General features: G+C 47.6%; 1 protein-coding gene across 1 annotated transcript in view; it reads right to left on the bottom strand.

The window, feature by feature from the left end:
- The window catches only part of myo18ab (myosin XVIIIA b), a 107941-nt gene that overhangs the window by 52434 nt on the left and 32523 nt on the right, over positions 1 to 22984 (bottom strand). The window contains 8 exon segments of the mRNA XM_048265321.1: positions 908 to 1052; positions 1353 to 1416; positions 2169 to 2269; positions 2603 to 2745; positions 5214 to 5424; positions 6297 to 6473; positions 7954 to 8060; positions 8329 to 8416. Of these exon segments, the coding sequence (XP_048121278.1) occupies positions 908 to 1052; positions 1353 to 1416; positions 2169 to 2269; positions 2603 to 2745; positions 5214 to 5424; positions 6297 to 6473; positions 7954 to 8060; positions 8329 to 8416 (1036 nt within the window).

A 22984-nucleotide genomic window follows, 5' to 3' on the forward strand; every position in this document is an offset into this window, starting at 1 on the left:
GTGTTGACCAGGTAGTGTCTGGTGTCCAGTGATTAAAAAGTTCATTACCGCATCCATCCAAGTCTGCGGGGAGGAGGAGGAGGTATAACAGCAAAGGTAGTAAATAAATGCCTTTGTCCACACACACACACACACACTCCCATCCATCTTCATTAGAGCCACAGAGATGGCTCGGCGAAAACAACACTTTGACAGTTCTCCAAACACCCACGCTTTTCTAAAATAAGCCTCTGAAGTTGCTTGACCACCCTCCTTCCCTCCCACACACACAAACACACAGACACACACACACACACACACACACCCCTGCCTTTGTGCACAGTAAGCGCACCACATTCCCTGGCGTGTGTAGTCTTAATTAATAACTCTGTATCTCTGTGTTGGCATCTTTTGAAGTCTTTATTCAATTAACTGACTAAGATGAGAGGTTCTTTCATTATCCAGCTTTTTGCATGCAGTCCCCTTGTCATAACTCATGCTCCAAACACCAAACTTGTGCATTTCTGTATCTACACACTTTAATACTTCTTGATCAGAGTTTTCTCCTTCACTGCTATATATTCAAAATTATAGAATAAGGTCTTGAATTTGGGTCATTACTTGACCTCTCCTCACATTACTTGTCCTCTCCTCACAAGCTTCATGCATCTGAAGTCGTACAAATTAAAGTATCCTGTGGGGTCCTACTGTAGCTACAAAAATCCTAATTTTACTGAGCAAGGAAATCTGAAGACCCTGGCTTCATCCAATGGGCAATCTTATGAGTTTGCTAGTCCCTTTAATTTGTCTTGGGGTAGATTTGAGTGGTAGGTGTGTGGTGGTGTGTGTGTGTGTGTGTGTGTGTGTGTGTGTGTGTGTGTTTGCGGTAGTGTATGTGTGTGTGTAGATGAGGACACGTTTGCCCTACCTTTGGTGGCCCCAGCGGCGCCCAGGTGGTAGATGGCCCCTAGGATGAGCCAGAGGGCTTTCTGCTCGTCGGCCGAGATGCCCAGCACTTTCATGGCCGCCTGCAGCTTGGTGAACTGCTGAGCAGCCTTCTGTTTGTCCTCAGGCTTAGGGGAGAGGGGGGGCAAAGACAGTGTGTGCACATCAACAAAACAAACTCACACAAATATAATACACACACACACACACACACACATTTTTGTCTGCGCCACTCAGTAAAATCCATTGTTTATCAAATGCTTGTCAGTTCAAATCTGGTGTGTGTGGGCAGGTGACAGAAAGTGTTGGCGCACTCTTGTCGCCGTTTATGTGCAGTGGGTTTTATTGAAGCAATCACCAACATGCTCATCTCACACATGGTCAACCAAATGTATTGGTGAGCAATCAATTGTTTTTATTCTCTATACCTTCGACTGAGGCACGATTCCAAATGCACTGTTCTCGGCAAAGTGGTTGAAATGCAGCTCGGTCCTGCAGGAGAGGTGGAGAAAAATGAGGATCGGTGAGAGAGAGAGAGAGAGAGAGAGAGAGAGAGAGCGGCAGCGCTACAGGAATCACAATCACCGCCCGGTGGCTGGCCAGCGCCAAGTCCTAGTGACAGTCCTTCATTTCTCCATCTGTCTTTTTTTTCCGTTTTTCTCTCTCTCTTTCTTTTCCTTCAAGTCTCTCTTTGTTGGAAGTGCTGCTGAGCTCCTTCAGGCCCATGACATACTTGGTATGCTGACAGGATGTTGCATTTAACTCCCAGTAAAAAAAACAACTAATCTAAATTAAATCAATTCCTCAAACACATGCAGCGTCTAAAGAATACAGATTTATAGGCACATCAAATATCAGCTCATACAGGGATTCATCCACTACCATACCACTACAAATATGTGAATAGTGATGACATAGTGGCAAAAACGCTAATTACTATTAGAGTTTCAATATGAAGTCCCCAACATGCGTTAGCATATATCAGGCGTTAGTCATTTAAATCCTTATATTGCATGAATTAATTTTAATTATGAATCATCTAGCATATTGATGAATATGTACATCAGTGCAAATTAGTGATATTAAAAAACATTTGTCTGCTGTTATTAATAACCAACATGAAACTCAGACATGAAGTCAGACTATCAAGTCAGACTATAATGTGGATGTGGAAGTGGGTTTATTGTGTGAATCCAGCTCTGTTGCTCAGGCTGTGGGCTGTGCAGGCTGTGGGGTGGACTCACCTGAGCGTGCTGTCCGCTCCAGCCATCATGTAGTAAAACACATTAAAGGTGGACTCGGCCTCCGGGCGCTTCGTCACCCTCAGCTTCTCCAGCAGCATGGTCTACACACAACAACAAAGCGCACAGCACCCGAGGCGCCAACCGATCAATGGCAGCTACAGGAAACTAGCTTCTGCAGTAATGCTACTTTTTTTTCAAGGCCAAGTGTTTCTTATTAAATATCGAGTTTTAAATCAGGACCTACTAAACTATACTGTAATCAGAAATGGGCATTCTCATTGACAAGCCCAAGTAGTCCAAGACTTGACTAAGTTTGACTATAAGATGTCAGCTATAAGTCAGACATGTTATATGTAGGTATGTGAAGGCATGCCTCAAAAAGAGCATTTGCACATGTCCGTGGGGCAGGAGTGGAGTGTTGGGGGTTGCTGTACCTGGATGGAGGCAGAGGCCACCTGGCCGGCCTGGTCAAAGTCCAGAGAGACGATCTGGGAGAAGCGGCTGGCGTTGGCGTTCATGGCCGTGGCACTGTTCCCGAAGGCCTCCAGGATGGTGTAGACTGCCTGCCATTTCTCAGCTGGAGGGAGAAACTGCAGGGGTTTGGAACGCCGGGTTAGGAATTCTCTCAGCGTGGGCTTGACAAAGCAGGTAAAATATGCAGATTTGAAACCAAACATCTGGCTAAACAGTTTAGTCGAGCCCGCAAGGAGCATAATTCTGTCCACATTCCACAACACAATTTGTGCAGAGAGAGGACAAAAAAAAATGGACACTGGTGTCAGTTCATTTGGTTAGAACTTGGTCAGGTCTACGAAGACACTGCATCTTATTAAACTGCTTATCTCCTGGCAGTAGTGCATAGTGATGTGGTGTACTTTCAATAAAACTCGAGGTCCATAATGAACTTTCTCTTCTAGACACTGGCAGGCCACTAAACTGTCCTTCACAGGGGACATGGGCCAAGACAAGGCCTAGTGAATGTCCCTTGATTGGCTGTTCATATGTCAAAGCACTTGTCTATCCGCTGCTGCCAAAGCCATAGTCTCAGCCCAGTGGACAGGAGAAGCCTGATGGCGGGCATTCGCGGACAGACGAACATGTCGTCCAGATAGGATCTTGGCGTCTTTAATGGTACAGTTGATCAAGCCCGTAGTTGTCATTAGCCCATTACTGCTAAGAGGCTGCTGAGCAGGCTTTGATAAGCTGGGGCTAATTAGCCCGCCGCTCCCACGCGCATCATTAGCTATTCTGCTCATCCATCACCCGCCCTCCCCCTTTCCCCCAGCTTGTGGGCAGCCAATAGCCATTGATCCGGCCAGCCAGGCCGCATCGAGGCCGACTGCCAGCGAGGACGCTGAACGGAGACCTAGCTCAGCAGTGGTGGGCCACACACACACATACACACACAAACAGACAAGCCAAGACACACAAACTTGTCCATACACACACACATCCAAAGAGAAAATCTCTCTCTCTCTCTCTGTCTCACACACACACACAAATAATCAAACATCACAAAACATACCCCCCAACACACACACACACACACACAAATAATCACACATCACAAAACAACCCCCCCCCCACACACACACACACACACACACACTCCTCCTGGCATCAGCCCTGGCTGTCTGAATGCATTTATGGTGGGTGGCTGGCTGGCAAAAAAAAGGGTGACGGACTGGTCCACACATTTGGAGCTCTCCTGGTGCAATGGAGCGGCTCTGACTGCCCTGGGCTCTGAGACGCCTCTTCTTTCCCTCACGCTGGCAGCATCCCCCAGCCAAAGTCATTGCTCTTCATTTACAGTCAAAGGAGGTATCTACGCACACGCTCAAAGCCTTAATGAAGGAGACACAATCAGACCACAGAGCCCACTTAACAAGCTCAAAACGCCAATTTGGGACGTACGGAATGATAACTACAAAAAAAAAAAATGAATACGGCTCCTGCAATGAGAACTCATCTTCACACTTCTGACACAGAGCCCTCCGGAGCTCAAAGGGCTTTACACATCAGAGCGAGAGAGAGAAAGAACGCTTGGCGCTTCAAAGAGACAGGGAGCACTCGCTCTTATTATCTCCTAAATGCTTTCAGATAGCCGCTTCTTAACGAACGCCACTTAGGAGGGTGAGTTTAATCCGCGTAAGCCTCGGCTCCTGCGCGGCGGTTTGCAGACGCGGAGATCAGCGTGTAGCGAGTGAGGACGGTGGGCTGCGGTGGTGTGGTGGTGATGGTGATGGGGGAAATGCTCAAAAACCTGCACCCCCGCCGACCGCGCCAAAACCCCCTCGAGATCCCCTGCTGGGCGCTGAGGCTTAACCCAGGCCCGCTCGGTAATCAGATCAGCTGTGGGGGAGTGAGGCAGGGGGCAGGGGGAGGACAGTGGAGGAGCCACTACTGGACTTATTCCGCCACAAACGGATATTCAAGCGGCTTCCGCTCACTGACAGACCTCTCTTGATTTCCAGCTTTTTTTTTTTTTTTTTTTTGTTTGGGGGGGGCTTTTTATGCCTTTAATTTGATAGGACAGTGGAGAATGACAGGAAGTGAGTGGGAGTGAGAGTCGGGGTGGGATCCGGAAAGGACCACAGGGCGGGAATCGAACCCGGGTCGCTGGCGTACGGTGCAGGTGCGTTGCGGTGGATAAAAAGAAAAAAATAATGGAGCTCTAGTTTGCGGACTTCTTTGTAATTTTTATTGTCACTTTTTGAGTCCAGCACCTACTTTTTTAACATTTAGATGTGCGCACCTTTTTCTACATTATTGGATGTACGGTGCAGGTGCCCCAGCCAGTTGTGCCACAGCTGGGGCCTGATTTCCAGCTTTTGATCAAAAAGAAATACAAAATCCATCTGAAAACAGCAGCTCAACATCAACATGAAGAAGCCACAGACAGATGTGGTGTCTTTTCTTGTGAGGATACGTCTTACTGTTTATTCCTGTGACTGTATCTCACACCTCCACTGTCTACATGTTAAAAGACTTAAGCACCAGGGAATGCAAATGATTTGGTGTTTAGGCTAAGCACATCTCCCCCACCTGAGAAGATCTTGCCAGTGCTGCCAGCGATGGAGACCAGGTACTGCACCAGGTGTTGGCAGTTGGTGGTCTTGCCACTGCCACTCTTGCCCAGCAGCACGATGGACTGGTCCTGGCGTGTGGTCAGCAGGTTGCGGTAGGCCGACTGCGCCACGGCGTAGATGTGAGGGGCCGTGTCCTCCCGTCGACAACCCTTAAACATGTGCATGACCTGAGGGGAGAAGAGGAGGAGAGAGAGAAAGATACAGAGAGAAATACAGAGGAAAGAGTGAGAAAATATTGTTTATGGAAATGTAGTTAAAAAAAGTTAAAAGGTCTGAGATACTAGTTTTTATTTTTTTATATGGAGATCCTTTAAGCCTCATAAATATTTTGGCAATCTCGAGTCTTTGGCGAGCTGAGTCATTGCCGCAGACCATCACATTAAGTATAAAACCCGGCGATGGATTGGCAGGGACTGTCTGACTATTAAACATAATTGCATTGATTTTTGTAGGATTTGGAACTATAAATGGCCTCTGTCAACAACCCCTCTGATTTGTGGGCCAGTTAGCAGGAGGCCTGGAGGGCGGCTGTTAAAGAAGAGCAGCCTGGTGTCAATAAGGTCCACCCTCATATCTGCCATCCGTCCAGATCAGCATTAGCCATTACCACCAAATCACCCCATCATAATCTTAATGTGGCCTAATTGAATTATGATCGATGCCTGCCATGCAGAGTCCAGCCGAGGCTATGAATCCTAAATAGCATTTTATGTCAATTACAATCTGCTTTATGGAGGACATTGCCAGGCCTGCAGCTGAGGAGTTGTATCTGAGTGTGGCCATTTAAGAAGGCCAAGGAAATGAACAAGTATGTATCTCAAGAGACCATCGACAGCTCTTTCTATAAATATCATCCTGAAGTGTGACTGGGACTGGACTGTTGTGATAAAATCACACAATATGCAAAAATATTTTGACATATTATTATAACTCATGCTTCTGACATTGTGCATCCTCTGACACTGATTACGTCTAGGTTATTCGTGCAAGTAGCCTTTGCCAGGAAAAGGACAGTGTTTGGCGGTCCAGGTGAGCTCACCTTCTCTGAGTACATGGAGGGGGCGCTGATGGGGTTGATGACCACCATGTTGGGCCCGGCGTGGGTGTGGATGAGGTTGCCCCCGTAGCGCTGACGCAAGGTGTGCATAACGCTGGACTCATTCAGGTACAGCAGCGACGCCAGGTCCTCTGAGCGGTCAAACGACGGAGGGTTTGCCTGGAGGGAAAAACAACCACTGTCATTAAATCTGAAAGATATCAGCTGATTTCACGTTACTTAAACTTTACTTTAGTTTAACCTTTATAAACCTGCTGCATACCAAGTATGCCAACTTAAATATCTGAATTCAAACTACTTTTCCTGCACTCTGGATTATTCCACACTATTCTTGTAGTCCAAACATGGTACAAAATAGTTCTCCATGTACTTCAAGTGCACTTGGAAAAGTGTGCGTTCAAATGTAGTGCACACTGAGCTCCGGATGACCCGCTGTGAGTCAGGCAGATCAGCGCGCTAATCTAAGAGAGGAGCAGAGGGGGATATTACACGAGCGCACTGGTAATTAATATGCACAAGTCGCTGGCGCTCAAACTTTGTGCCAAGTCTTGATGCAATTAAGACAGACGTCCTCCACGCTGGGGTCCAGCTTTGCACTTCCTTAATCAAACATCTGATTGAAAGTCAAACCGCATTTCAATTAGAGAGAATCGCATTACGTCTTTTTTTTTTCTCTTCCACTTCAAATCCAAGTTGAATGACTTTGCTGCAGCCCCAGAGCAGCTCTCCACCCAGACCCCCACGCAGCAGACGCTCCTTCATCAAGGACTATCAAACAGCAGGGCACATATGCAGGTTTCCATCTTCCCTGCCAAATGCTGGCATCCCAAAAGGGCTCGGGAGCCACAGAGCAGGTGCGTGTCTGTACGAGAATCACCCCAAAGCTTGGCCAGCACCCGGTTCACCTGTCATTGCATGACATTGCTCTTCCATCTTGCCCTATCCCATCATTCTCAGAGTCCCCCGCCCCAGTGTCCGTCCCCGGTGCCCATCTGTGCCTCTCTGCTGCGGGCCTGCTGCAACACGCACACTGACAGGTGAAGAAGACACTGCCAGCCAGGGCAGCGTGTTCACACTTCTCCCCCATACACATAAACAAGCATGTACAGAGTGTATGTACACACACACACACCACACACACACACACGGACACACTCCCACTCACTCACACACACTCTCACTCACTCGCTCACACTTTCACCCTCACACACATGCTCACACTCTCACTCACACATGCTCGCACACACACACACACACACACACACACACACACACACACACACACACACACACACACACTCACACTCACTAGCACACACACTCTCACATAAACAAGTGTCTACAGTGTGTATACAGACACACTCTCATGCAAACACACACAGACACACACACACACACACACACATAAGCAAGTGTGTATGTCCACAAACACACACACACAACCAAGTGTGTAGAGTGTGTAAGTGTTTACCCAGACACACACACACACACACAGCAGGTGCCTGGGGAGGACACGGCCTTCCGTCCACAAGCAGCATCAGCAGCCGGCGGAGAGTGCTGGACCCTCCTTTGCGCTCATACGGCAGACTCAGCATCTCGTCACGGCTCTCTCTCCCTGTCCATCTCCCTGCAGCCTCACCTTCTCCACGTCATCCTCGTCCACGTCCAGCACCGTCCCGTCATGCTCCAGTCTGATCTTCACTTTGCCCTCCGGCAGGCTGCCAGCCTCCGTCTTCAGCAGCGTTGCTAAACCCAAACAAGAGGCGAACAAAGAAGTCAAACTGTCAAAACGTGAAGCTGCACTGAACTGGGTATTTTTCAAGCTTCGTGGAAAGAGAGACAAGTATCAGCACAGGAATTGCTGTCAAATGTTCATGTGTGGTTTTATTATTTACGTGTAGTTTCTTATTACTTACTTATTATTATTTATTATGATTATTACTTTTTAATTGATAGAACATCAAGTAAGTCAAGTAAGAGAGACAAGGCATTAATGTTAAGAGTGTGGGCTCACCCAGGGAGAAGCCGTCCTTGTGGACCAGCCACACTTTCTCGGAGCCGTACCATGCCTGCTCCGCGGCGATCTGCTCTTCGGTCTTCACCTGCGGATGAGGATGGGACAGCGGTCAAGCACGCGCTCCAGACACACACGCTGACACACTGGGGCGCTACCGTCTGCGCGCTCTACTACAGCGTGGCGACGTCGCACACCATGCCAACCACACAAGGGCCCCATGCTTTGTGTGAAGCACTTCCATGCTTTCCCCATCTACGACTCCTCAGGGCTATTTGGGAAGTGAGATGGCCCGTGCCGGTGCCAAGGTGTGTGAAGTATTCTTGGGCACGCAGCAGTGGACAGCCTCGGGGGGGGGGGGAGGGGTGATGTGAGCACTCAGAAGGCAGTGTAAGGTAGGTGGATGGTTCTCTGAGCGCATCAGAGCACAAACAGGGGGTGAAAATGGAGAGAGAGAGAGAGAGAGAGAGAGAGAGAGTGAGAGAGAGAGAGAGAGAGAGGACTGTGAGAGTGAGAGTGAGAGAGAGAGAGAGAGGACTGTTTTCTATGTCTCTCTATGGTCCCACACTGCACTCTCCCCCATTGAGACGCCTGGCTTGCAGCCTAGCAGGCTGGAAGTCACAAGAACTGACTGACTCTGGCACTTGCTGTGCGTTTGGCCGGGGTCTCCTAGAGACGGTGTGGTGCCACCGACTCCACACCTCCAGAGGCCACAGGAGGGCCCCAGAGGGAGGCAGCCAAGGGCGGGAAGAGTGGAGGATGAGACGGACCGAGGGGTGAGGAGTCATGCAGATGACAGCAAGTGGCAGACAGACAACTGTTGTTGTGCTAACTAGAGGGTGTTGCCAGTGCTGTCTCGTCTGAAGGGAAATCATACAACTACTGACGCAGGCAGGGGGGGGTGTTTTCATGGGTAATGTGATGTGGGATAAATGGGTTTCAGTTTCACACTGAAAGGGCACAAACACATAAACACTCCAAACAAACAAACAAACAAACAAACAAACAAACAAACAAACACACACAGAGATGAGTAAACAGTGTCGAAATAATTCCAAACAACATGAACAAAACACTGCAGAACATTGCAGGCCATCTTATTATACCTGACTGCTGAATCTGAACACCTTTCAGGTAGTCCTTCACATGAGAGGTGCAACAAATTCTCCGCTATTTCTGATTGAAGACTGGGCAAAATGACTAAAACGTGTGATCACTGGCACAGGTCTTTAACCCAACCCGTTCAAGCACACCTGGCCAGCATTTGTTTTTTTCATTCCAACATTCTGGGCTTCCAATCTGCTGCATCCATCACCGGGACATTAGCAGTCACATGGGTCCAATTACCAGAATGGCTGGAATGAAATAAATGATGCTAAGGGCAGGCTTGAAGATCACGTCTGAGGACTTGGGCTCTAAAGAATAGCGTTGTGAATTCTAAAACTGCCCTGTATGCTTGCAAGCTTTCTTAGTCATCACAGTTGCACAACTGACACTGACAGTGGTAGGGGTGTAAACGTGTCAAATGTCAAACGCTACACAGAAACTGTGAAAACACACTCACACACTCACACACACACATTACGCACATACAGGGCAACATATGTGAGTGACATGACATGGCTCTTCTAATAGGACAGGGGTGATGTGTAACACACACAGGCACAGCACGACACAAGCACAGCACAGCACAGCACAGCACAGCACAGCAGCGCACAGCACACGCCAGACCTTAGGTTGAGCGGCGGCAGCGTGGGCCGCCTGTAGGATGGCCACAGGGTCCTCCTCCACCTGAGCCTAGGAGGGCAGGCGAGGGCCGGGGAAGCAACAACACAATTAGAGATACACACAGAGAGAGAGAGAGAGAGAGAGAGAGAGAGAGAGAGAGAGAGAGAGAGAGAGAGAGAGAGAGAGAGAGAGAAAATGGTCTTTTAGAACCACGCACACACACACAGTACAACTATGGAGTAGGGCTGTGCGATCAATCAAACGAATCGATGAATTGTTAATTATGATGTCCAATGATCATGAAAACAATATAATCGAAATATACCAATTATTTTGCCATTCTGTTTTGCAGCAATGCTCTCATTTTGTCTTTGAGTTATAAATGCAGCGCACCCCTTTGCTTTACAGTGCCAGCTACTGTATACATGATCCTTTTTTGCATGTATCTTTTATATGTTTCAGATGAATTAAAAAAAAAAGTAATTTAATCTACTTAGAAAATCAATGATCTTTCCAAAAATCATTGAGTAATCGTGTTAAATAATCCTGATGTCAATACTGACCAAAATAATCATGATTAATTTGTACCATAATCGAGCAGCCCTACTATGGAGAACGCAGACGTGCTACGCTGCATGAACTGAGTCAGAAAAGCGAGACAGCGACAGAACAGAGTAAGGCACTGAGATGAAACCTGTAGGGAAGGAGAAAAGCATGTGACACAGGAAAGAGTTCCTTTTGGTTCAGCACTCGGTTCGGCATTCCAGGCACGGGGGATCTGCAAACGTCTATTAAGGCATCAGTAATATTCATAGCTGGCAGTGATAGCACAAGAAACATACCTCATTTCACTTCAACATAAGTGTAGGTGATATAGATCTCACAACAAAGGTTTGACAATGTGCCCTGGTGGCACGTAAATAAAAAAAAAAAATCCAGTATTGGAAAAGGGGGAAAAGTGGGTTAAACTTCACTGGGAAAGTTGGGACAACGTGATGAGTAAGAAGTGTGGTAATCGTCTATGTCGGTGATATGAGGTAGGCATAATGACATGGGACAGTCATAAATGGAGCCTGAAAAAGCCTGGGAGGCATAAGCACCTGACGCTCATAAATCACAGTCCTGTTCCCCAGCAGACTCCACAGACTCCACAACAAGCCATGCCCGTCAGAGAAGGGGACCACAGGCCGACACAATACCAATCAACGCATGCGGGATGATAACCAAACGTGTGGCGAACCATGCACCAGGTTGTTTGAGGTTAGGAGAGAGAGGAGGCGTCAAAACAAAAATGGGACATTCCAGTACAAGATTGGTTCGCAGTCACGTTTGCCTTTGAAAATCTGGTACTGAAGGCCACAGCCCCATCACAGCGAATGAGCTTAGGGGTTTGAGAATGTCAGACCCCTTGTGCTATGGCTTTAGATGGAGTAGGGCGCAGTGAGTAGGGGGGTGGGTGGGGGGCAACATGAGACACCAACACAGACGTTGCAGGGTGAGGAGGGGCGTGGAGCGATAGGAGAGGTAGTTAATAGTAGGGTCTGACGCTTACGCTCCAGCAGGCTACTCGAGCGCACACTCCGGTCAGGCCGAGGGGAGAGGAGGAGGGGGGGTGGGCAGACTGCGCGGGGGCTTCCCCAGATGGACACAGTACCTGTGTGGGGGCCGGAGCAGGGGCCACCGGCTCCAGCTAGAGTATGGCAAACAACAGCCACAGCAGCAGCCAAGAAGCAGCAGGCAAGAGAGAGAGAGAGAGAAATAGAGAGATGAGAAACGTGGACAGGTGAGACATATCAATAACAACAACAAAAGAAGGCAGAACTCAAGAGAGACGACACATGGATGACGATGAGCAGATGGTGATATAGTGGTCATTAGTGGGCATGCCTCTGAGGTGCAGGAAGTGGTACCTGTCAAGGTGTTACACTGAACAACAGAGCACAAGAAAGAAAGACAGAAGGAAGGAAAGAAGGAAAGAAGAGAAGGAAAGAAGAACTTAAAGAGTGAAGGAAACAAATAAAAACAAATGAGAAAGACAAACAAGTAAAAAGGACAAAGTGTGATATGGCAAAGTTGAGTGACACATGGAAATTGTGAGGGAGTAAGTTCATCTGGGACAAACACAGAAAGAGAAGTTGGATGTTGTCAGAATGCGGTGTTGTCCTAAAATCATCCCAAAAGTCAATGTTACAGTGTGATTAGCACATGGTCACACGGAGGTCAGGGTTAGCGTTATGTAACTTCTTCACATGGTCATTCCAGTTATGATGCAATCGTACTGAATTACAGTCTATTTGGGTTGAAACAACAGCAGCTCTGACAGGCTCGGAGTACCCTAATGATGTTTACTGTTCATTGAGCTGCACAGGGTGAAGAATGTGTGGCATGAAGAAAGAATGTGTTTGTGCATAAGTGTGTGTGTGCTTGGGTGCGTGTGTGTTTGTGTGTGTGTGTGTGTGTGTGTGTTTTGCAGTTTAGGTGTCTGCCTAATAGGTTGTGGGTAAAGGGGGACCAGAAGGTTAAAAGGTTGCTAAAGTGCTGTACACACGACTGCACAGCAGAACAGAGAGAGAGAGAGAGAGAGAGAGAGAGAGAGAGAGAGAGAGAGAGAGAGAAAGAAAGAAAGAAAGAAAGAAAGAAAGAAAGAAAGAAAGAAAGAAAGAAAGAGAGAGCAGACGAAGGAGAGGGGGAGGAGGGCCACAAAAAGGGCTGGAAATTACAGGTATATTGAAGATCCTTTCGAGGCGTCTCTGAGCTTCTTCAGTGGGACTCAGCGGCGCCACCTACAGGTCAAATTACCAAAAGGGTAAGCTGTAAAGTGATCTGAACACCACAGAAGTTAGCTAAAAGTGTTAAACTGCTGCTTCTGTCCCCTACGCAAAGCAGAGTAAAGCAGCATCTGTTATATTACCAACAGGATTCTAGGTGATTTAACTGAGCATACCTGCAGTGATACATGTTTGCACATTGGTCTGCCAAATGCAAAGCGCCACTGTGACTACGACAGGCACAAACTCACACACATGCAATAAACACACACCTTCGGACTCGCAGTAACAGACGCAGATGGAGAAACTTTAGAAATGGTGCCAAGTGTGGGCTTCCCAGCCAGGGCTGAGGACAACGTGGGTGTTTTCTTCACCTTCAAACACCGCGCAAAAACATACACAAACAACCACACAGACACAAACAACCACACATACATAGTGCAATATATTCACAATCAAAGTGGGAAAGAAGTTCAAATCTTCTGTCATGAGCACTCACAAAGCAAATCCCAGAGAGGCTTAGTAGATCACACTGGCATGCAATGCCACACCACGGGGCATTTTTAATGATGAAAAACACAAGGCAAACTCCAGTGAAAAAATAAAGTCCAATGGCACTCGCTTGTGTGGCTACTGTGGTAAGCTTTTGATACACTTCAGCGAAAGCCACAATGTGGCACCCAAGAGGAATGCCAACAGGGGAGAGAGAAAAAAAAAAAACCTCACAAGTAGTGCAAAAAGAAACAGCATCAAGCTGTATCTGCCATTCATTAAATTGTGTACCGCTCTCAACCCAAACCAGGCAATTTTACACAACTCTTACTCGGGAGACGAGGTGGGCATCAGTAATTGGCCCCATGAGTCTCTAAGGAAACCACATCCCCTTTTGCTCCCTCTTCCATCCAGATACCAAACACACACACACACACACACACACATCCCCCATCCACCCCATCCACAACCTCACCCCGGATCCCTTACAACATCAACAAACCACATCTCGCATTGCTGTCCCGAGTCTGCGTGCTTAAAGGGACGCCAAGCTCATTTAGACCGGCCATGCTGTCTCTGAGGGAACTCCCTGGAGGACCCAGGGAAAGACTGGAGGGGACGTGTGTATGCCCAGGCAATCCCAGCAGGAGCTCAGGGATGGGCTCAGAGCAGCACACAAAACAAAGCTAAGAGCCATGTGCGAAAGCACACTTTAAAAGAGAGCTGGCGACCACATGGAGTTTTCCCCAACAATTATCGCATTCCAGAGCAGAAACCGGTCACTGCAATACCGTGAGTTCTAAAGAAGATGTGATTAGAGTTCTGGCTTCTCACAAACAAACAAAAAACACAACACACACGTTTTTAGGAGATGAGTGAGGTTAGCCCTACTACTGATCACACACACACACACCGAGACACCACACAGGTTAATGTTGGTTACTCCACAGGGGAGTTTTACAAAGCCATGCTTTATTGATTTATGTCCAGGTTTCACGCAGAGTGAGGGTTTTATCATCCCATGCGTGTGAGGTGCAGGCTGTACCTCTGGTTTCTTCACAGCAGGCTGTCTGGAGACAGAGACAAATCCAGGCGGCGGAGACATGGGGCTTTGTTTGGGCGCTGGAACGAAACCAGCAGGAGGGGAGAGAGGGGACGATTTGAGCGCTGGAACAAACCCAGCTGGGGGACTTGGTCTGGAGGTGATTACAGACCCGGCCAATGATGTAGTGGTGGTGCTGCTGCCGGTGGTGGCTGTGGTGGTAGTGGGTTTGGGGGCTGTCGCAGCAGAGCTGAGCTTAGGTGCAGAGACAGTTGGTGTCACTGTCGGAGTAGTGGTAAGTTTAGGAGCGGAGACAGATGATGTTGATGCTTGGGTAGTGGCAAGTTTAGATGCAGCTGCAGTTGGAGCTGTTGTGTCAGTAGCAGGTTTAGAGGCAGAGACAGATGAAGTTGTAGGTGATTTTGTGGTGGCCATCGTAGTCTTGGATGCAGCTGACACTGTTGAGGTGGTGGTGACGGTAGAGGGTTTGGAGGCTGGAATGAACCCTGCAGGTGGGGTTGGAGGTTTGGTAGCAGGCACAATTGACGGGCCTGTGGTTGCAGGTTTGGGGACAGGAGTGAATCCTGGTGGAGGGGCCAAGGAGTAGGGTTTGGGTGCAGGGATAAATCCAGGAATGGGAGAGAAAACAGACCTTGATGGAGCAGAATTAGTCGCAGGCGGGCTGGTAGACACTGCAGTTGTCGCTGGGGTAGACTTCTCTTCCTGTTTTGCCACGTTTCCTACAGTCCTTGGCACAGCTTTCTCCTGAGCTGGCTTTGCGGCCTCTTTTTCCACCACTTTCTCCTCAGTCTTCTGCTCTTTCTTCTCTTCGTCTTTTTCAGGTGGCTCCTCTTTGCGGAATCGTGGGCGGGGATCCCGGAGTCGGCCGCGTCCCATCAGGCTGGCTAGGCCGGCAGAAATGTCGTCTTTCTCTTCCTGCTTAATGGTGTCATGTTTGAAGGAGAAGACGGGCGGTTTGACCACTTTGGGTACCGACACTGGGGCTGCTAGTTTGGGTGGCACAGCAGCAGGCTTGGGCGGCTCAGAGATCGATTTTACCAGCTCAAAGGTGTTGGGTTTGTTTATTGACTGAGCAGCACTGGATGGAGTACCTGAAATCTCATCCTCTTGCGGTAAGACTTTTCTCACCACCCGCCGCACCACCTTCACAACCTTCTTGCGGGTCAAACCCTGGTCCTCGGTAAGTTCTGGCTGGCTGGCACTGACTGGTTTGACAGTTCCATTGAGCGTGCCATTGGGCTTGCTGTCCCCGTTAAGCACTGGCTCAGAGCCCCTAGGTTCTCTGGCTGTCTCAGGACTCCTAAAGCGCTCTGGCATTCTGGGCGGTTCAGTGCTCTTGAGTGACGTGGGCCTCATCTTATTGGGCGAGGGGCTCCTCATTCGCTGCCTACCCTGACCGGGGGCATCCTGAGAAGGCAGGGGGCTCGTGGCACGCAGCAGCCCTCTGCCAGGCTCTAGGTTAGGAACTGACTGGGTGCGACTGCTCAGACTGCCATCGCTGTCAGACTGCTCACAAAGAGAAGGAGCAAAACAGGGCAAACTCATCAGTGGGAGTAAAGACGAGAGAGGGAAATCATTACAGCAGCCTGTCTAAGACCTGCCCAACAACTGTGAAAATACATTACAGCAACTGCCAATCAACACATTCATCTCTGCACAGCTTTTGACACATGGTGTTCCTGAAAGCAGGTGACAGCAAGTGCCTCTGAGACACAAGGCTCTGCACTGCCTCACTTTTAAACATGGCTGATAAGCCTGATTAGGTACAGACTACAGAGGGAGTTTGTATGTGTCTGATTCGGTCTGTTTCATGCATTATTAAACCACAGAGCTCTGGTCGTTAGCTTGGCCTTCACAGGAGGCACATCGATAAGGGTAAGATGAGGATTTAACTATCCTTACAACGTGATGACAACTTAAAGAGATAAAAGATTTCTGAGGTGCCGATAATCAATGGGTGAATTGAGCAATCTAATAGCACTTAGCTAAACAAAGTGAAAGCATCAAATACCCTTAATACCCTTAATACCCTTACACAGGCCGTGGCACAGGGCCACAGCAGGCAAATGCCAGTGGAGAGACACTGAGGTGTCCAGGCTATTACACAGAGCTCGACCCAAATATGACTAAAAACAAACCTCTGTGAATGAAACAGTTGGGTGTTGAAGGGGGCACATGCCTTTACCCCCTCCATTTCTTCTCCTCACTGAAATAGCGCAGTGTGCTGAGAGATAGCAGAGGTGCCAGTGAGTGAGAGAGAGAGAGAGAGAGAGAGAGAGAGTCAGGCTGAGCTCAGCTCGCCTGCTGCACTGCAGCAGCAGGTCCACTTGGCGCAACGCTGAGTCCACTCCACCCTGAAGCACGGCCGGCCACAGAAGTGGGGCAACTCTCGCGACCTCTCTCACACAGTGACATTTCATCTCAGCACTCGGCTCAACCAAGAGCATGTGACACCTGGACTATACTACACTGCAACAGTCCAAAGGCTTGAAACAAAACTCCATGCCTCTCTTAGGCAAGTTATAAGAAATAGAACATGAACCCAACAGAAGTGATGACATGCTACAACTCCTCTAAGTGTGCAAGCCTACTCTGCTATGAGACATGAGATCTCAGAGGGTGCATGCAATGAGGGAGCTGGTCAACCATACCACTACCCCGATTCAAAATCAGAGCCTCCTCATTCGGACTGCTTACAGCCTGTTGGTGTGAGGCCCTTTTTTCCCTACTCACTACTCAGTCAGCCATCAGGAATGCAGTTAGCCATCATGCTAAAGTAGCACACACCTTTCCCTGCCCTATAACCACTGGCTCATTACAGCTAACACATTACCTAAGTGACACTGTCCCCTCTCCACCTGGTCTCATCAGAGCACCTCATTGTAAATCCCACGGCGGATTCAAAAGATTAACATTCCTGTGCTCTCAGCCGAGTTAGAGGAGAAGAGTAATTGGGCATCTCCTGTCTGGGACAATGCCAGGCACTCGGATGGGCACTGCGCTGCCCGCTTTACAATGAGGGCTTAAAGGACTGGCTTGACAGTTTGCCCTTGAGTTGCCCGCTGCTAAAGGGTTCAGCTGTGGCCACACTGTGACACACTTCCCACTGGTAGACAGCTTATGTGTCTGCCTCTATGACTCATGCACAGACAGCTGGGTAGTGAGGTGTGCATATCAAACATACAGATCTACTGTATGTAGCACATCACATAGTACAGCAACCATCATTACCTAAGAAAACGTTACAGCATAAGGCCAATGAAACTGAAACCAGCCCTTGGAATCTAGTCACAATCTATTTCTATAGACTATATAAGTCTATAGAAATATAAACCAATTCTTCCATTATTATCTCTACATTTGAAGGTTGACAAACACCATCTATAGCTGCATTTCTAGTTCTACTTTATGCAAGTTCCAAAAAAACCCTCAAGATCCGCTCAAGTTACCATGCAGGCTATACTACAACAATCCTCTGTGTTTTATTTGCTCAGCACCCATCCCAAAGAGGTCCAACACAAGACACTTACGCTATCTTTTGAGGACTTGGGCTTGATCTCCTCTTTGACCTATTGATGTGAAAAGGGGAAGAGTCACATTTCTGCTCCATAAACAATGGTGGTTCTGCACACGCCACACCAAATCCATGCATGTCTCATGCTGTGAGAGGCCAACTCATTTTCATTATATGTTAATACATTGTATGCAACAAAAACAACAAACTCTGAGATGTAGGCTACCAATCTGAATTATGGACAGTAAACCAGCTCAGCAGCAAACAGTATCATGGGAATATCCCCTTTAAACAGTGTCCTTATATAGCTACTGTACTATAATTATCATTTCCCATTGGTGATATTTTGAGTGATGGGATCATTTGGCTGAGTGGTCAAGCAGTGAGAGTCTGTCAAAGTGAAGAAGTTAGTATCTCCTCTCGCAATGTTCATAGAACTTAAAACTATTCCGTAATTCCACCACACACACACACACACACGTGTCCATTGTACCATGCATTAGCGACTAAAACCAAGATTATGAGTGCAAAGAAAGTGCAGTTGACTGGTGCACTGCAGACCCTCTCTCAGAGAAATGATGTTAGCACCTTGCATGCAAAACACTCGATCCACCTCACACAGTGCGATAAAGTGTGAGAAATTGACCAACACTTTCCTTCTGCTCCCAGAACGAAAAGCGAGACGAGAACGCCATGTTGGTCGGTCGACGGTCATGGGCCGCGCTGGGTGGACGAGGGTGGCACTAGGCCAGGGAAAGGGGTGGAGAGGGAAGGGTATGATGGACAGACGACAGGCCCACAAGCCGGTGACACGATGGCCGTCTTCAGCACTGGTCAAATCTTCAGAACAGCAATGACCCTTGTGACACAGCAGACAGACATAGCCAGACAGTGTTGTGATACAGAGACAGGTGAAAGGAAGGGGGGGGTGTCAGGGAGCAGAAGAAGAACAATAAACAGAATATTTACTAAAATTTGAGATACGTTTTATTTATTCATACACACTGACACTGCTTGTATTGTTTTCTCTAAAACCAGTCTCATATGCGTGCCTCGGACGGAATCCTATTCCTTTGTCTGAGGCCATATTGAATTTTGAAAGTCACGGTCAGATTTGCTCTTCCCTTCGCAATTTCCTCCTACTGTACGGTCTTCTCCACAGATGTTTATTATTTTAAGCTGCAGCGTGCAGACTTGTCTTCCAGGGTTGTGGTAGCAAGTCAACATGTCATCAATCACAACAAACTGAAGCCTATAAAAAGGACATATATGAGAGATGCATTTTGAGAGTGTGCCATCCCTATCATACACTTGTGTGAGCACTCATGTTTCAGCAGCAGATGTGGGTCACCCTATAATTGCTTTCATTCAGTTATGGGATATCTTATTAACTCAAAGACCAAATCAGTTACCTCACAACCAAAAAGAGTTCATTTATAGAATATAAATACAGTTTATGTGATCAATAGCAGACATTTGATTCTTCATAGAATTAATCTTGGAATAAACTGCATTTTCACTTAAAAAATGTCACACTGGTCAAATGATCCAAAATGTAAACCATGACCATCCAGTTCAAAACTGAAAAAAGAAACAAGGACCTATAGTGCAATACACCCTGTAATGAAACCAATGATGGTTTCAGTCACTGACACAATGTGTTTACTAGACCAATACCTACAGTAACACCCAGCTCACTTCTGTCACTAAATGCATGCTCAGACACCTCTCTGACTGTTTTGAGCCCCTCACGTAACAGCCCCTGAGACGCTTGGCAGATGGCTTCTGTGGGCAGCAGTCTTTCCTCATGGGGCATGCAGCTAAATAAAGGGCCTGTTCTTATCTGTGGACACTTGGCTATGATACTGAGTGTTGGGCTTTTTTTAAGGCAGAACCACCTGGGCACCAAGAGGAGTGGCCCACATACAGTGGAATAACAGCCAACAGACGCCAACATACATGATCTATACAAACACAAATAAAGATCGCGTGGGTACGGAGGATGATAATGCAGCAATGCTAGCAACGGCTAGCAATAATCTTGTGCATAATAAATAATGTGTCAAGAGGAAAGAACTTGTTGCTTTTCCAAGGGATGAAATTTAACTACTCCAACGTTCTCCAACACCATGAGGCACTGGGGAGAGAGAGGAGGAGGGGTGTCCAAATGTTAAGGGCACAGACATCTCCACACTTTTTAGTTGGCCAGCTGTCTGGAAAGAACCCACTGACAGTCAGAGTAGATGAGAAGAGACAGCATGGGCGCTCTTGATATTAGCGGACAGTGGGGAGATTGGGGAAGAGACAAACTCTTTGTGGTGTGCCGAGTCAACCTTAACTTCTCCAACTGATTAAAAACCTCAAAAAAACATTCACTTTCACAATCTGCTTCACTGTGGCTCTTAAAACTGGATACTTGCTGCACACAAAGACATATAAACTGGGGATAGCCTATAGTTGGAAGTGTCAGAAATGACATCTTGCTTCAGTGCATTCAAATGAATTTACCCAAAACAACAATGCACTTTTTTTCTATTGCACAATTCTAAACTGTAAGAAAGAAAGCCTCTAACTCCCACTTAAGCGAGCAGGAAACATCTAGCATTTTAAATCACTATCACCACATAAGTAACGGAAACTAGGATGTTTGTTCAGCCACGTAGAATTAAGTGTGTCCTCTTCATGACAGCAAAGTACACTGATAGTCTTAGGTTACGATATCTTAATATCTTAATTACTTTTGAGTGGTGAAATGGTAGGACATTTATGCCAGCAACCTTTTCAAGGCCCATGGAAAAAAGTATTCACTGTCAATATGTGACTGCTCAGACTGGCTGAGCAAACAATGGCATTCAATCTCAAATCTTAACCATTCAAACGCTAGTGTATAAACAGTGCTAAACAACACAGTACAAGCTACAATTTCACTTTAGACTAAATTACCAAAAGGGAGGCAACAGTACACACCTAAGCCAACCTTCCCTGAACAAAATAAGCAGTCAGAAACAAGTACTAAAGCGCTTTGCCCTGTCCTCCATCTCGCCCAGCACTAAAAATAGTGCCCAAGGGCCAGGCCCTCACTGAGGCAGCCCCGTTAGCCTGCTAGGCTAACACTTCCATAGCTCCCCTTGGCCAGAAGCTTCCCCAAGCACCTCATACCCACACTGGGGAAAGGGTGGCTGGGCTGCTTCCTTACCTCAGATTCTCCACAACAACGTGGGTCTCCTTTGATATGAGTTCGCCTAGCATCCACAGGAGCGTGCGTTTACCAGCAGAGCATGTAGCTCAGCAGCCAGGGCCAGAACAGAAAACGGAAAAAAGAATGGAGGCCAATAGTGGGGAGTGAGGGAGAGATCCGAGAGCGCCTGTCTGCGAGCTTCCACGTCACCCTCGCCTCCTGTCGCACACCCGCAAGGACTCACTGATAGGCCAAAGGCAGGAGAGAGGGGGGAAGAGAAGTGGGGAGGTGGGGTGTTCCTCTATTCAGAGAGGCAGGGGGGTGGTTGGGGAGACAGCTGTCATGATACAGGGGGTCACAGGGTCTAAAAATAAGCCCCTAGCACACTCACCGCAGCAACCACCAGCACCTCAAGCCCCCCCACCCCCAAGAATTCAGCACAGGAGGCCAGCCAGCTAATCAGCCAGTCAGCCAGCGTAACGTCCCCCTCACCATCTCTTCTCACTCACCCACAGTTGCTACTTCGGTACACCGGTCAGTCAGTGCCCGGCCACCACTATGTGTATGTGTGTGTGTGTATATGTGTGTGTGTGTGTGTGTGTTTTGAATGTGTCGCTGTGTGTGTTTAGGAGCGGGTGTGGGTGTCTGATGGACGAAGGGTTTGGGGTTAAGGGAGGTTGAACAAACGATTCAAATGGAAAACGCTGCAGAAGCAGAGAGAGGAAACCAGAGAAGTCAGAAATAGAGAGAACCACAGAGAAGAACACGGGAGAAGAAGGAGAAGAAGAGAGAGAGAGGGGTTCTACGGGAGAAGGAAGATGAGAAAAAAAAAAAAAAAAAGTCTTACATGAGCCGTCCTGTGAGGTTCTGCCGGGCCGTAAGTTTGGTCCAGATGTGCAAACATGTGTGGGTCTAATTCAGTGGGTTCAGATTGCTAGGTGGCTAGCGGCGTATGCTAACGTGTGTTGATGTTGCTGCTGCTGTTGAGTTGTCTCTCTTCCGCCCAGGTCTGTGTCGTTAGGAGTGGCAGACAGAGAGGAGAAAAACAGAAGCGGGGTGCGATGGGGTTGAGGAAATGACGCTAGGTTTGGCACTTCCCTGAGTGTGCGTGTGTGTACGTGTGTGTGTGTGTGTGTGTGTGTGTGTGTGTGTGTGAGAATGTGAATGTGTATGATTTTTCCATGCAGGCAGCATTCCCCACAGACTAAAACCTGGTAATTCTCGCTCTTGCCATTTTCCAATTTCATCCACAACAGCACTTTCCAGTACTCTCAAAAGTACAGAATGTAAAAAAGAAAGGGGAGCACAGAGACCATTCAGGGAAGGTCCAAAAAAGACCACATAGCATTTCAACCTCAGAGAATTGGCATGCATGAGGACAAAGTGGCCATTGAAAGAGTCTTGTGTGGACTGAGTGCTTCCTTCTGTGCTGCCCTCTTACATGGGAAAAAAAATCAAGTGTTTGCTAAAATGCTGATGGTTCTACAGAAACGTTCCACACACAAAGAGACCTAGTGTGTTCCCTTGCCCTACGAGGAGACATATGGTAATTATTCAAAGCCAGAGAAATCAACAGAGAATAGAAGAACCGTGCACAGAACATTGACAGAACACTTAATGAAGGTTTCATGTCCTTTGTTTTTGTCGTCCAAAGACTAAAGTCCTCATAAAATGTGAGAATTGTAGAAATTCCTTCCAGTAAGTGCAATTTTAAATGGAATCCACAAAACCTCATCAGTTTCCTTAATACGTTAATAGCCTGAGTGGTGCTCTTTAACTTTTTATGTGGTACTCTGTGAAGATTAAAAGCGACCAGACACACAGATACACACATTTAGGTTACATGAAAAGGGGCATTATGATCTAATTCTGCCTACTCAACTTCCTCACTGAACCACAAAGGCATGGGCAGA

This window comes from Alosa alosa, chromosome 15, assembly GCF_017589495.1.
Source record: "Alosa alosa isolate M-15738 ecotype Scorff River chromosome 15, AALO_Geno_1.1, whole genome shotgun sequence".
NCBI lineage: Eukaryota > Metazoa > Chordata > Actinopteri > Clupeiformes > Clupeidae > Alosa > Alosa alosa.